At 36.9% G+C, this 15,230-nt stretch overlaps 1 protein-coding gene across 1 annotated transcript in view; it reads right to left on the reverse strand.

The window, feature by feature from the left end:
• Positions 1 to 13,690, reverse strand: part of LOC127510177 (interferon-induced very large GTPase 1-like) — a 66,047-nt gene extending 52,357 nt beyond the window's left edge. The window contains exon 1 of the mRNA XM_051889742.1: positions 13,115 to 13,690. Within this exon, the coding sequence (XP_051745702.1) occupies positions 13,115 to 13,690 (576 nt within the window). The remainder of the gene's footprint in view (positions 1 to 13,114) is intronic.
• Between the last annotated feature and the right edge of the window lie 1,540 nt (positions 13,691 to 15,230).

Raw genomic sequence — 15,230 nt, forward strand, 5'->3', positions numbered from 1 at the left:
AGTTCATAAGTTAAAGAGGTTTAACCAGACTATGGAGGACATATAAATAAAAACTGAATAGAGGAATATTTAAATAGACATTTAAATATCAAGTTCAACGGCCTTCGAATTGGTACAGCCTTTGTTGCACTAATGTGACACAATCGGTCTTCGAAAGCAGCCTCTGAATGATACAGCCTCTGAATTGGGACATAACTATAAGGGGTGACAATACATCATTATAGATCAATACATCAGTTACAGTTTTTTTCTATATGCTTTGGTACTATTTTCACATGTAAGGTGTTTATTTTCAAAACTCTTAGTACAAAAATCCAAACTGATCACACTTGTAACACAGCTAGTCATTCTTTCAAAACCTGACCTCATGCTTTCATTACAGTTGTACAAATTTTCATTCTACATAATCACTGTTTAAAAGAAAAGAGAAAGACATCAGTGTGTAGATGTCAGATCTTATCAGAATCATGTTTCTGTGATTAATGTTTAATTTGGGGTCAAAGTTTTTCTTGAGTTATAGGTATTATACAATTATGGTAAGCAGGGGAGCCTGCAGTATTCTCATCCATGGTACACAGAATAAAAAAAAATGTAGTCAGAGATCGGTTGGGTAACATGGGTAACAGTGGCTTTTTGATTAAATTTTGCTCACAAAAATTAGCTTATTGAAATAACCTGTTGTCCCGGGCTTACCTTACAATCCAATAATCTGGCATTGCATGTAAACCGTGTTTACAAGACTTTATTTTTAAAAAAAATCCCCGGTATATAGTGAAGTCAAAATCATCAATCAAGCACTGGTAATTCTGTGTTTTTTTCCCATTAGTGATTTTTTTAATTTTTTTTTTGTATCAAAGACTTCAGTCATTATTATACTCCATTAATTATGACATCAGACATCAGATGTGCATTAGGTCTAAGAACTGACTGTAACACTTTGTAGCTACTGCTGATGCATTCTGTCAGATAAAAACATCCTTTCCAACAAAGAGCAGCAAGATCTCTTACCACTCTTACCTTCTGCAACATTCTTTACACAATAATCCATGCAAGCAATATTATTGACTATTTTGACTACTGCTGGAAAAAGTAATGTTGTAATTTTAGGTATTTGCTTCAGTCCATAACAAGCAAAGTTTGGAGAGGGTGACCAACTGGTTATTGCTCTGTTGCAGAACAGGACAGTATGTGATTTTGCAGGACAATTCGGGACATGTGTGAGAGATAAATTTACTACTATTATACTATGTAAATATTGATTTGGTTACTGGATGATAACATTTTAAATCGACAAATAGACTTTGTTAATTGGATTGGCACTCAATTTGCCCAGGTCAAAGTGATACAATGTAGATTACTCTTGTCACCGTTTTAGTCCAGAGGAGGATGAGCAGAGACAAAGTAATTATAAGTTCTTTTATTAATCAAAGTAACTCAAGTAATCCAATAGCAACAAACATTAAAGCTGCAAGCAACATTTACCGGGGTTCAAGCATTTAAGGCCTTTAAGCACATATATTTGAGAAAAGATATTGTTTTTTTCAGCAAGCATGTAACCACTTAAATCATTGAAGGAACTGACCATTTTCAGCCAAAACAGGCAATTTACCATTGACAATATATGGTTTTTAAAGCTTTTTAACAGTTATAGCGCCACCTATGGTCCGATCTCCATAAAAATTGGCATGCTTATTTAGAGTCATATGCTGCATGTGCTCGCCCATTTTCGTGAAGTTCTGAGTTTTCATTTAGGTTTTTTAGGCTTTTGGGTTTATTTAGCCACACCCATTTTCTAAATGACCCTGATATAGACCCAAAGGGTAAAGTTCAATTTTTTTTTTTTTGATAATTATTGATCTAGAGAGTCCAGAGAATTGTCCTGCGCTGGTTTTGGTCCGATCGGGCGAAAAGCCTAGGACTAGTTCGCAAAATTAGGTTTTTCAGCTATTCGTGAATAATTAATGAGCGATTTGATTGACAGCTTTGGTTCTTGAGGCAAAGTTGTTCAGCATGAGGAGATATATCAAATGATATGCATATTGTGTGAATCTGTGAAACACCACGTGATTACTGAGGCGTAAAACTTGTTAGATCCAACTAGTGGCCGATTTCTTTCAAAATTCTTACAGACCTCTAGGACCATGAGTCGAACATGCCCACCGAGTTTCGTTCCGGTCAGCCTCCGTTAACCTTGTCTAATAGGTGCTCAAAATTCATTGGCTGATGGCGGCCATGTTTTTTGAGATACGCAGTGTCCTCATAGACTATCATGCCCCCTTGGACCAAGACACTCCATGCCAAATTTTAAGTCGATCGGACTAACGGTTGCATAGTTACAGCTGTTTTCATGGTTTTTTCAAGTTATAGTGCCACCTAGTGTCCAATCGACACAATTTTTTTTATCATGACCAAAGATTGAGCTCATACACACATGAACCGAGTTTGGTGCAAATATCTCATTTCATTCTTGAGTTATAGCCATTTTAGTAGAAGTGGCTCCGCCCACATCGTACGTTTTGGCGCCCCTTGGCGACCGTGAACCAAACTTTTTTTGATAATTATTGTTATTCAGACTCCAGAGAACATTTCTGCACTGGTTTGGTTCCGATCAGGTCAAAAACCTAGGACTAGTTCGCAAAAGTAGGTTTTTCAAAAAACCCCAAATACCCGAAAATTGGGTGACGAGCGAATCCGAGACATGCATATTGTCCGCCTTGAGCCAAGGATTCCAAAGATATAAGACACTTGAGCCTGGGCCTAACAGTTCAGGAGTTATGAGCCATTTCATACTTTTGACCGCTGTAGCGCCCCCGTCAGGCCGATCGGGGCGAGCCTTGGTGACGTTGTAAGCGGTATGAGTACTACCAGCCCTCAAAATTTCAAGTCTCTACGACTTACGGTTTGGTCTGCCCGATCACTTTTATGGGAGAATGCTGATCCTTGGAAAGCGCTACGCGCTTGAACCCTTAATAAACAAAACAGCATATAGAACACAACACACGAACCATACCAGCCAAAGAACTGAACGAAATGTGGAACTTAAATACACAGGGTGAATGAACTTAATGTGATGACAACTAATTATTCAACAAATGAAGAGTGGGAAAATGGAACAAAGGAAAACGAGTAACTGAGAGAAACAAACTAAAAGTCCATGAAAACAAAAACAAACCAGGCAGTCCATGACAACTCTATGGGTAAAATATTCAGACTACTTAATATAATGAACTGAATAACAGGCTAGTAGGTAAAAATCACATTTTATACTAAAATTTCCTTAAGTAGCAACTAGTTTGTTTTCCTTTATTAGACTATGCTGACAGTACATGTGATTCAGTGCATCTTGAACTTGTATTTTTTGTTGGATCTGGCAGGTTTAATCAGGATGTTATCCAGTAGGCTAGAAGATGTCCTGGCTGGTGTAGCTGTTTTTTTTAACAACTTTTAATTAGGTCCACACTGATTCCTTTGCTCCATCCACGCAGTCGTCATCAGCAGAAAAAAATCTTCTATATAAATGCGTTGGTTATCTTACCTGCTTTGGCTAGAACATGATGGCTGAGCACATTTTTAAACACCAAACTTTTTTTTTTTTTTAGTATTATATTTCTTATTGTGTTATTGTAATTTCAGGGAAGAAAAAAATAATACAGAAATAATACAAAAATACAGGACACTGCTGACATCTTGTGGAACGTGAGACAAAGCTCCCAGTTTCGGGACTGTCCCATATTTTGTGGTCACCCTAATAATTAAATTCATTTTTAAGAAAAAAAAAAAAAATTAAATTCTTAATGTTGCACAACTCCTGGTATATATTTTAATTCATTTTCATTCTCAAGTCCTGCTGTTCAGCATGTCCTGCATTCACATGCTCTTTGCCTCTGCACGCTAAAACAGAAGACACTTCTCTACTGCTACACTTGTTACATTCAATAACTTATAACACATCTGAAACGCTGTCTTCACAGTCAGAACCAGCATAAACAATCACACTATCAACCATAATTCAAATTTCAAATAGCAAATATTTTATCTGTTTCCAGCATCCATCTATTCATGTTTTTATAAGGCATCATTTACCTATCATTAAACTTAATTTCTTGCTTCATCATCAGGCAAGAAAATTAACAACGAACAATTCATATTTCTGTTTCCTATACCATACTGACCATACTCACACCATTATTCAGTCCATTGCTGTTTGACAAAAGCATATTGAAATAGGCTAGAATGACACAAACCAAACCAGAAGTACCAAGACAAAGCTAGATTTGGCCTAAACATCAATGCTATTTAAAACTTGGTCTGCTACCTTAAAGGGATTGTTCACTGAAAAAAATAAAAATTAAGTACTCACCCTCATGTCATTTCCAAACCTGTAAGACTTGCGTTCATCTTTGGAACTCAAATGAAGAATTTTTTAATGAAGTCTGAGAGCTTTCTGTCCCTCCAGAGACATCCATATGCAATTGAAACTTTGATGCTTCAAAAAGTTCATAAAGAGATCGCAAAAATAATCCATATGAATTGAGCAGTTTAGTCCAAGATTTTCTGAAGAGACACACTTTATATGATGAACAGATTGAATTTAGGCTTATATTCAGAAAAAAATGCAAAAAAATGCAAAAAAAAAAAACATTACTGGTGTGCATCGTGAGACAAATCAATGGCACTGACATATCTTAAAATATGTCAGTGCAAGTTGTTTTCAGCTCAAACAGCTCAGACATGCATTTTAGTCTGGGACTAGCTTAAGCCTTGTCTGTGAAACCAGGGGACTATGTTTTATTGTCCTATATTATAATTGATTTATATTAAAAAATGCATGTCGTAATTGTTTACGAGCTCTTCTTTTTTTTATAGTTACGAAACACATCACAACCCACAGTCAAGCGTTTCCTTACCCATCAATTTAAATATGAAAAAGAAAGGAGAGCCACTGCAGAGTGTAGAGGATCTGTTATCAGTGAGTAACCAATTAAATTTTGGTCTATATGATAATAATATTTAAGGCTTGGGTTATATACGAAATGACTACTGCTATGGCGATTTTATACTGCTTTTTTAGAATTTGACACATTGCGTTATTGAGAGTGGACACTACTCATTCTTTATGATGAATATTTTCCACATGTTAGAATAATGGTAAAATCATGAAAACTGAAACATGAAAATATGCTCCAACTCACTCATCTTTACAGATTGAAAAAAAAAAAAAAAAAACAGAGTGAATATTCACTCCACAGGAGAAAGTCATACAGATTTTAAACTACATGATGGTAAGTAAATTGACAAAATTTCCTTTTGATGAATTATGTCTTTAGGGCATAGAAAAGGGAATATATGCAAACAATTGTGGAGTCTTCTCCTTTCACATCCTGTCAGACAAGCACAGAGGTTATTTTACACCTTTGTTGGCAATTAAAAAAAATGTGCAAATGTTGGCATAAAAAATGTGCAAATATTTTGTCACCATGAATGTAAGTCACATCATTTTTCATAAAACTTGTAGTGCTCAAATTCAAAATATTAGTGCTCTCTCTATAAATAGATGTATTATGATCTATAAATAATGAATTTATGAAATCTATTTACAAAAACTGTAATCACAAAGGACTTGCAAAAAGTCATGGAAATTGTGAAAATGATGGCAAATATTTTCAAATAATACTTAGTGAGTGAGCTGGTGACTGGAAAGTTCATGACAGAATAAGGGTTAACAGGGTTTCCTATTGGCTGGCTGGTTCTTACTGTGTGCACCCTCTATTGCACTTATCAGTTCATGTGTGTAAGGCCAGCAGGAAGTCGTGTGATTGACAGCTCTGTAATTTTCAATGAAATGTGTGACACATTAAGAGCAACATGTGTGTGTATGTATATATATATATATATATATATATATATATATATATTCAATATCGAGGAAAGTGTTGGATTTTAGTGAAGAGTGTGAAAAATGTGTGTTTAAGATTTAAGACTTTGCACTGATTTTAGGTGGCTCAATGCTCGAACTGTAAAGGACGCTCATCCACTGCCACATCAAGCTGACGCTTTAGCTGCGCTGGGTGGCAATGTTTTTTTTTTCCACTATGGATCTGACAAATTTAGTCACTGGTTGAGAGGTCGGCCCTTCATAATATGGACCAATAACAACCCACTGACATATATTTTGACAAAGCCGAAACTGGATGCTTGCGAGCATAGGTGGGTTGCCAAGTTGGCTCCATATCAGTTTGATATTAGGTACATAGCTGGTTCAAGGAATGTTGTTGCAGATGCTCTTAGCAGAGAGCCTTTTGTGAAGCAGTGTGCCTTGCATCGTCTTACTAGGGTATCTTATAACTCACTGTTGAAGGAGGCATTGGCAGTCCAGGGGGAATAAGTGCAAGAAGTTTTCAGATGGTCTGCACACCCTTTTGAGCCTGACACTGAGTCTGGTAAGTGGGCCATCTGGTTCATGGTCTGTGATGGAAGTGTCTGCAGTCATGGAGGCGAAGAGGTCTAATGTGGTTACCCCACATTGTGACCTTTTGTTACCACAGTTGATTAACCATATTGTACCCACAGATCAACCAAAACTGAAGGGCCTGTCCCACGAAGAGTTGGCAGAAAAGCAGCAGACAGACGGCATCTTGGCTAGAGTGATTTCTTTTGTGGAGAGGGGTAAGAAACCATCTAGTCGTGAGTGTAAACGGGAGCCAGTGGAAGTTGTAAGGCTGCTCAGATCCTGGAATAAGTTTGTGATGAAAGCAGGGATACTTTACAGAGTTGTAGTGTCAAAGAAAAAGACATTCCAGTATGTTGTCCCAAAACTGTTGGTGGGGACCGTGTTGAGGGGGGTTCATGATGATGCTGGTCATCAGTAGAGATCGACCGATAAATATCGTATTACCTATATTTTTCCAGTTATTTAAGCATTTTACCATAATCGGTTATCGGTTTTGTAATATCGGATTTACCGATAAACGCAGCCATCTTCTGGGTGTTTTGAGAACTGTGCGCAGGATCGCCATTACAGCGCATCTGAGGGGAGACTAGACAACTGTATGCACATGTAAAGTATACTTACCTGCTTTGCTGTAATTAGTAAACTTTATTTAACATAACATCCATTAATGCACAAATTAGATGTGTTACATAAATGCCTGAAATGTAGCTAGTTTATGCAGCTTGTCTACAAGCTCACAGAGTCACACACGATAATCCGTCAAGTCCTGTACCAATAAAGACGTAACTTTGCATGAATTAAATAATACAGCCATGAATGAGCACATGTTGGAAATAAAAGCACTGGATTTATTTCTCTCTCTCTGTTGTCTATGCTCATCATTAGTCTCGTGAAGTCATCTGCATTTTCAGCGGGATGATGTAAGCTACAGGAAATGCTCCAGCACGGCCATGGAACTTTTAATAAGCTTCACTTGTTTAAAACACGGTTATAAAGTAAATGTTTAAATAATTACGATTAATTCGCTAATGAACATCCAAGTAAACACAACTCTATGGAAATTAATTATTAATTATTATAATTATATATTTATTATCTCCGCGAGCAATCGCAGTTTGAGTATCTGTGTAAATGCATAGATAAACAGCGCTTTGTTGGCAGATATTTCATAATCTAGAACGACAAAAACATTATTAATAATTCTGATATAACATACCAGTTGAGAAATGCAATAAAATACGATTGTTTGTTATATTCCAATATTCCAGAGAATATTATTCAGTTATTTAACATTATGCAGCGAATTACAGTGGCAAGAAAAAGTATGTGAACCTTTTGGAATTTCATGATTTTCTGAATAAATTTGTCATAACATGTGATCTGATCTTCATCTAAGTCAAGAGTATTGACAAACATAATGTGTCTAAAAATAATTACACAAAAAAATTATTGTGGGAAGCAGCCTTTGAAGTGCGATTTGTTTTCATTTTTTTATTAGAACTTAAAATAAAACAAAGTCAATGTACAGTCAAAACTACAATACATATACATACAGAGAAAACAGACAGCCAGGGGGAGGCTATAAAATTATATAAATATATTAAAGTACTCACAGACAGAAACAGTTTTAATTGCTTTATTATGTGAATGAAGAATAGTCTTGATATATATTTGCATTTCTTTTTCAAGAACCAAAAACAAAGGATGAGTTTTACTGTACTTACATTTATGTATGTGAGATTTAGCAAAAATTAAAATTAAATTTATAATATAGTATTCGTTTCTTTTATTTGGGGGGATATTAGTAAAACCAAATATAACATTTTCTAAACCCTTTGAAGTGCGATTGTCACCGCGGCGCGAGGAGGGCTGACGTAATTCTAAAGCGACTTCAAGTGCAGCCTCTCCGTTTCCCCGTCGAATGAAGCGTCGATCTCAAGACACTTCGCGGTCCCACAATTCATTGCGCTGTGTGAATTCACATAAATGTAAGTAATGCCCTGGTTTCACCAATATGTAATATCTAAATCAAACTGTAATATCCATGATGTCCAAAATGTCAGTTTTTCATAAATACAATATTTGTCTCTGAGATGGAGTGCAGTTGAATAAAATCCTAAAGTACTGTACTTTAAATTTAGACTTAAATACAGCTTAAATACAGAGTAAATGTATAAATATGAATGTATATATTTTCACAGTTAACGTTTCATTTAACATAAAAAACAAACAAGATTATCTAGTTGCTAACAATATAAAACTAACATTACATAGTTTAACCATACATATTTTGGTCCAGTGTCCCGTCGTCGCCGGCAGTGAAGCATGTCAAAACCCAATAGAAAGTCATAAAACTTTAAAATGCACTCACAAACGTCAACTGTCAGCTGTCTGTCACACAGCCGCTAGCCATGTAACGACGCTCGGCTCATTGTTGCCACGTCTGGGATTGGGATACTTTTACACTTGTGCTGTGATTACTCTACTTTTGGGATGGTTTTGTTGCGCAGACCTGGCAACCTTCCACTCCAAAGCCCCACCCCTTTCATGCACTCCGAAGTGTGCAGCCCCTGAATTGGGACACAGCTAATGACCTCAAAAAAGCTAATTGGAGTCAAGTTTTAGCACACCTGGAGTCTCGTTAAGATAATACGTTTGGAGGACTACAGCTACTTTGACTGATAAAAACCCGCTTATGTGAGCCATGCCTCACCAAAAAGAGCTTTCAGAGGAGCTACGATCAAGAATTGTTGCTTTACATAAAGCTGTAAAGGGTTACAAAGTTATTTCAAAAACTTTAGAAATTCACCAGTCTACAGTTAGGCAAACAATCTACAAATAGAGACGCTTTGGGACTGTTGCTACTCTACCAAGAAGTGGGCACCCAGTCAAAATGACACCAAGAGCACAACGAAGACTCATCAATGAGGTAAAAAAACAACCCCGAATGACAGCCAAAGATTTGAAGGCATCATTGGAACTTGCTAACATCTCTGTTCATGAGTCTTCAATACGTAAAACACTGAACAAGCAGGGTATCCACGGCAGGACACCACGAAGGAAGCCACTGCTTATTAAAAAGAACATTGCTGCACGCCTGAAGTTTGCAAAAGAGCACATTGACACTCCACAGCGGTATTGGCAAAATGTTTTGTGGGCTGATGAAACTAAGATTGAATTATTTGGAAAAAACACACAGCGCTACATCTGGCGTAGAATATACTGTTCCCTATGCGGCTTTCTATGCACGTGCTCCAAGACCAGGTGAAACGCGCATAAGCAAAGTATACTGTGTGCTTCGGATTCATGCCTAAACAGTCAAATAGCCTATACACAAATATGTTGAAATGCCATTGTTAAGTATCCTTGTAAACTCATTCGGTTATGTCTTAAGTGAATGTAAATACTGAGAAAGAGCATGTGTGTAACATTATATTGGATCCGTGCACCTCTTAAAGTGACAGCAGCCTAATAAACCTGCTGCAGTCATTAATGTTTATCAAACAACAAAAATCAAAGATAAAATCACTCACCGCACTAGAATGAATTTTTTTTTTTTTTTTTTTTGTAGTTTTAATAAGGTTTGTCTATATTTTATTTATACAGCAGTTACTTTACATTTGATCACTTTATTAAATTTATGTTTTCCATATTACTTGTCTGAATTACTTATTTTTGTTACTTAATTTGTCGGTTTTGTTTGTAATTAGTTTCTTTGTTCTTATTGTATTGCTGACTGTTTACTTGTCTTCTCTAACTGTTTTAAGGACCTTTTTCTTACATTAGTTAACCTAGTATTAATTTTTTCTGAAATATCGATAATTATGAAATTTTAAATATTTAAAATTACTCATATCATGAAATAAGACTTTGATTATATTGCCCATCAATAATCATGTTAAATAACCGTGATTTCAATATTGACCAAAATAATCGTGATTATGATTTTTGCTATAACTGAGCAGCCCTAGATTTTATCATTCATTGTTCTGCCTAAAAAGCAAGTACTGTCCAAACACAATCATAGATTTATTCATAGATCCAGTCAGAGATGTATTTTAGTAATTTCTGGTTTAAACTGAGTTCCCTTCACTTAATTACTCACTTATACTATTCTGCTATTCCCAAGTCAAGGGTTGTATACTGACCCAATAGCATTTTTTTGAAAAGTAGAGCCAATCAAAAATTTAAGCATCATTTTCGTTCTTAGTGACCCAGAGTTAGTAAAGTTTGACTACATCTATTTCAGAGGTATTTTGGCTGTAGACCAGTGTAACTCCCCAATATGCTGGGCTAGCAGGCTGAGAGGGCTTACTACATATACTATCCTTGCCCTCCTCAGCCACATCCGCCTCTTCCTGGCTTGATGCTATATGCTGGATCAGATAATGCTAGCGATTGCACATCCTGATCCAACAGAATCCGAAAGAGCCATACTTTTTTCGAACTCCTCAGCCAGATTGACCTACAATCCCAACAACTTTAGCCTCCTGAAGATAAAAAAGCTGATGACACGTATTACAGGCACCCTCTTATACTCGCAGGCATAATCTTTTAAAAGTGTGCATTTTAATCAAGTCTGAACTTCATTCTTATGTGTTCTGTGAACTCACTGCAGTGAGGAACAAAAATTTCAACCCATTTCAAATTGGATTCTGTGAATCCAAAAAAAAAAAAAAAAAACTTATTTCACTTCAATTAAATGCATGTATCCAAACTTTCAATAGCTTCTTGTTTTGAATATTTCCTCCATTCTTCTTGAATCTTACCCTGTCCTTGAAAAGTTTTATTGTGGTATTTTTCCTGATCTTTCTGGAATCTGCACACAAACCACTTCCAGTAGGGCAGTTCAGAGAGATCAGAGGTGATGCTCCATTTTGCGTAAACTCCTCCTGCTCTTCTGTAATCTCTCCAAGGGACTTTATCATCTGATCCAATTAGATAAAAATATAGAGTGCTGTTTGCTACTGCTGATGTGCAGATATGAGCAGACAAGTTTGTTGTATTTTCATAATGTATTCCATTTAGTCCAATGTTACGATGGAAAGAAACACTGTGATCTCCATGATGGCTTTCTATAGTGTTGGTGCAGGTAACTCCACAGAACGGACACTGAACCCAACAGCACTGACAGAAGTGATCAATCAGAATCTCATCAGGTCTGTCTTTATCATCTAGATTCTCTGGAAAAGTTTTTGAGTTGAATCTACTGCTAATGTCAGACATTATAGCAGGAAGTTCTTTTCTTGTCACATCATCTAAGAGGTTGAAATCATCAACATCATCAAGTTTCACTCCACTGAGGTCTTTTTCAGAGAAGATCAGCACATCTGAGAGCTGCTGTGTGAAAATCTTCAACCACAAACCAACATCTCCTCTGTTCACTTGAACATGTTCAGTAGATTCATGTGCTGCTTTCATGATCTTCTGCTGCAGGAGTTCAATGTTCTCCTTCATCTTGGGTAAAACACTGACACTGAATTTATCAGTGATGTACCGACTGACTTCATCTCTGATGAAACTCTTAAAGTGATATCTGGGATAGTTAATGTAGTCAGTGTATTTTACAAAATCCTCCTCTTCTGCCAGTGTCTTCAGGATGTGTTTCTCCAATTTTGATCTATTTCCATTTAGTGATTCACAGTTTTTCATTATTTTGTCTGTCAGATCTAAGGCAGTCTTCTTGTAGACACTCTGCTCAATGGGCTCTTTCAATTTCTGACAGATGATCTCACCAAAAATCGCAGCTGATGTTGCTCCATGACAGTATTTTTGGAAAATACTATAATACTCTTCTCTCTTCTTCTCAACATATATTACAGGATCATTGGTATCCCTGAACTTTTTGTGTTGGTCAGTAATCATCTCCTTTGCCCTGTTACAGATGGAAAGAACTAAATACATGAAGAATTCATTCTTGAACTCATATTTCATGGATCCTTTCTGATGTTCTGTTACTCTTGTTTTGATGTAATCTATGAGTTGTTGGATGTAGATAATGTTGTAGCCCATCTTTGAAATGTTAAATGACTGAATCATTTTGTCTGTCTGCTGAACAACATCTGTGATAAAAGTTCTTATTTTATCTTCTGGAGACAATGTTTGAGTGTATCCAGATCCAGAGTTGATTTCAGACTCTTTGAACTCCTTCCTGAAAAGAACATATTGAGAGTAACTTGACACAGAAAAAATATCCCTGCTCTCGCTCCAGTGGTCTACAGAAACACTTGCATAGACATCACTGAGGAGGAATTTCACATCTCTCATTATGTCAATGTCTTTGATTGGAGGAGTGTCTGTGAGGATCTTCTTCACACATTGTTTCCAGAACAAATCAAACTCTTTCTTCAGTGTCTTTTCATCATTTGTTTTGTCTTTGAGTTTTAAGGCAAGTTCTTTGCTCTTTTCAAAGAGAGTGTTTTCATGATGTGTCCTCTGAGCATCAATCTTTTTCTTCAGGTCTCGTTGATGAAGAATGTCATTTAATTTTCTCTTTGTTTCTCTCACAATGTTTTCCTGAATCTCTTTGATTTTGATTTCAAATGATGTTTTCCACTGAATCAGTATATCTGCATCTGTGTCTTTCTCAAAGTATTCTGACATTGATTTTTCCACTTCTTCACTTGTCTTTTTCAGTTCTCTTTGAAGATCAGTTTCCTCAACCTCATGAATTGCTTCATTTTCTATTTTGTTGTGTAGTTTGTTCTCAGTTTCCATCATGGCACTGCGAAGACTCCAGGACCACTTGCTGTATTTTGTCTCCAGTTTCCTGTAGACTGAAATCTCCAGAGAATTTCTGAAGCTGAAGACGAATCGTTCATTCAGTAAAGCTTCCCAGAGATCTTTAATTCGATCTTTTAAGTTTTTCAGCATTATTCCATGTGATTTTGAGGCATGAGTATTAATAGTTATTTTTATCTCTTGAATATTCTCACAGTAGTTTGGGTTTGGTGGTGCCATCGGTGGGTTTCCCTCCCAAAGATGAGCAAAATACTTCACATCATTCTGAACATCAAATTTAATGACATCACTGAAACATCCTGCATCATAGACTTCATCTTTAGCAGCAAGTTTTGTCATCTTATCCAGTGTCTCCTGCAGTCGTCTCCTTCCCTCCTCATTTTTCTCTCCAGCTGTGACATCTGAAACGTTCTGATGCACAAACACACAGCTGGGATTTAGTTTGACCTTCTTCATCCTCAGGAAGGCCTGAACAACAATCTGAAGAATGTCCTGCATCTCAGAGAGGTTTTCTCCAAAGATGTTGATCAATGTCATATTTCCAAGACCAACAACAAATGTGACCAATTCATTGTCATGAACTTTTGTTGAACTTCCAGTCAATTCTAGAGCACGAAGACCCTCAGTATCAACAACTAGAATATAGTCAAAGTTAATCTGTGTTCTCATCTCGTCTGACACTTTGACCAGCTGCATGAAAGCTCCTCTGGTGCACCTGCCAGCACTGACAGCAAACTGGAGTCCAAACATGGCATTCAGCATGATGGATTTCCCAGAGCTCTGAATCCCTAAAACTGACAGCACAAAGACTCTCTGGTCTCCCAGTTTCTGGATGAGTTCATCTAGAACAGCAGAGATCCAGATCACAGGAACATGAGCAGCATCTCCATCCATCAGCTCCAGTGGAAATCCAGAGATCATCATCTCTGCTGCAAGACTCGGGAGAGAAGAGAAGTGAACCTGCAGGTCTTTCTTGTTCTTCTTCACAGATGAACATGATTCATAAATCTGACCGATCTCCCTCATAATGTGCTCCAGACCAAAGTTTGAATTTTTAAGTTCAACTTTAGATATTCTCTCTGTTTCTGTTTGTTCAGCCTTGAGTTGTTCAGATTTTTCGTTATTGTGAGGAAGAACAGAAATATTGTTTGCGGTGCATTCATTTAGGAAGATTTCAAGCCATTTCAGAAAATATATTTTATTCTCAGTATGAAAGTGAATTTGTTTAAAAAACAACTGTATAAAAGCATTTATGTCAGATTCATGCTGCTGTTGACGGATTTTTTTCATCTCTGAGTGTTTTCTTGTGATGTCCATTTCTGTCTCATATGCTCGAGGTCGATGTAGTTCTTTGTTCTTCTGACACCACTGATGCCACAGTTTCCCCTGATGAGGCAGAACTGATTCTTTAATTTCTGTCAGATCTTTCTTCTCCAGTAAACTCATCATCTGCTGTGCTGCTTCTCTTCCTCTCCTGCAGTCTTCATCATCTTCCTCATCTACTCTGATGTCAGAGTGTTTGGACACATCTTCAAGTCTGAAAGTGGAAGATGATTCTAAGAGACAGTCATTTATAGCTCTTCTGAGTTCTTGAGATACATCTGACTGATTTCTGTCCTTCAGACCAATCTTGTATTTTCGTTTCCTTGTTTCATTGAGAGTTGAAACATCCTCAGTAAAAAGACAAACGAGTGGCTTTCTGTTCTTAGACAGGATTTGAATCTTTTCTGCACTTCTGTCATTCCTATCCAGTTGTTGTAGAAGAACAACATTGACTGAGCTCATTTCAGTGAGGATCTGCAACTGTTTCTCATGGTCTCCTGCATCACCATGTAGATTACAGAATGCAATACAGTCAGTGAATTTATCTGTGTTTTTCCCAGAGGGGCAGAACCAGGCGATCTCCACCACTCCATCCATCAGTTCTCTGGTTCTGCTGCTGCCTGGGCAGTTCCTGTGGAAGAACGTGTTGTGTTTCTCATTGATCAGATTGTTCATCAGCTGAGACTTGGATGAAGACACAGAGCCAAACCTGAAG

Source organism: Ctenopharyngodon idella, chromosome 3, assembly GCF_019924925.1.
Source record: "Ctenopharyngodon idella isolate HZGC_01 chromosome 3, HZGC01, whole genome shotgun sequence".
In the NCBI taxonomy this organism is placed as follows: Eukaryota; Metazoa; Chordata; class Actinopteri; order Cypriniformes; family Xenocyprididae; genus Ctenopharyngodon; species Ctenopharyngodon idella.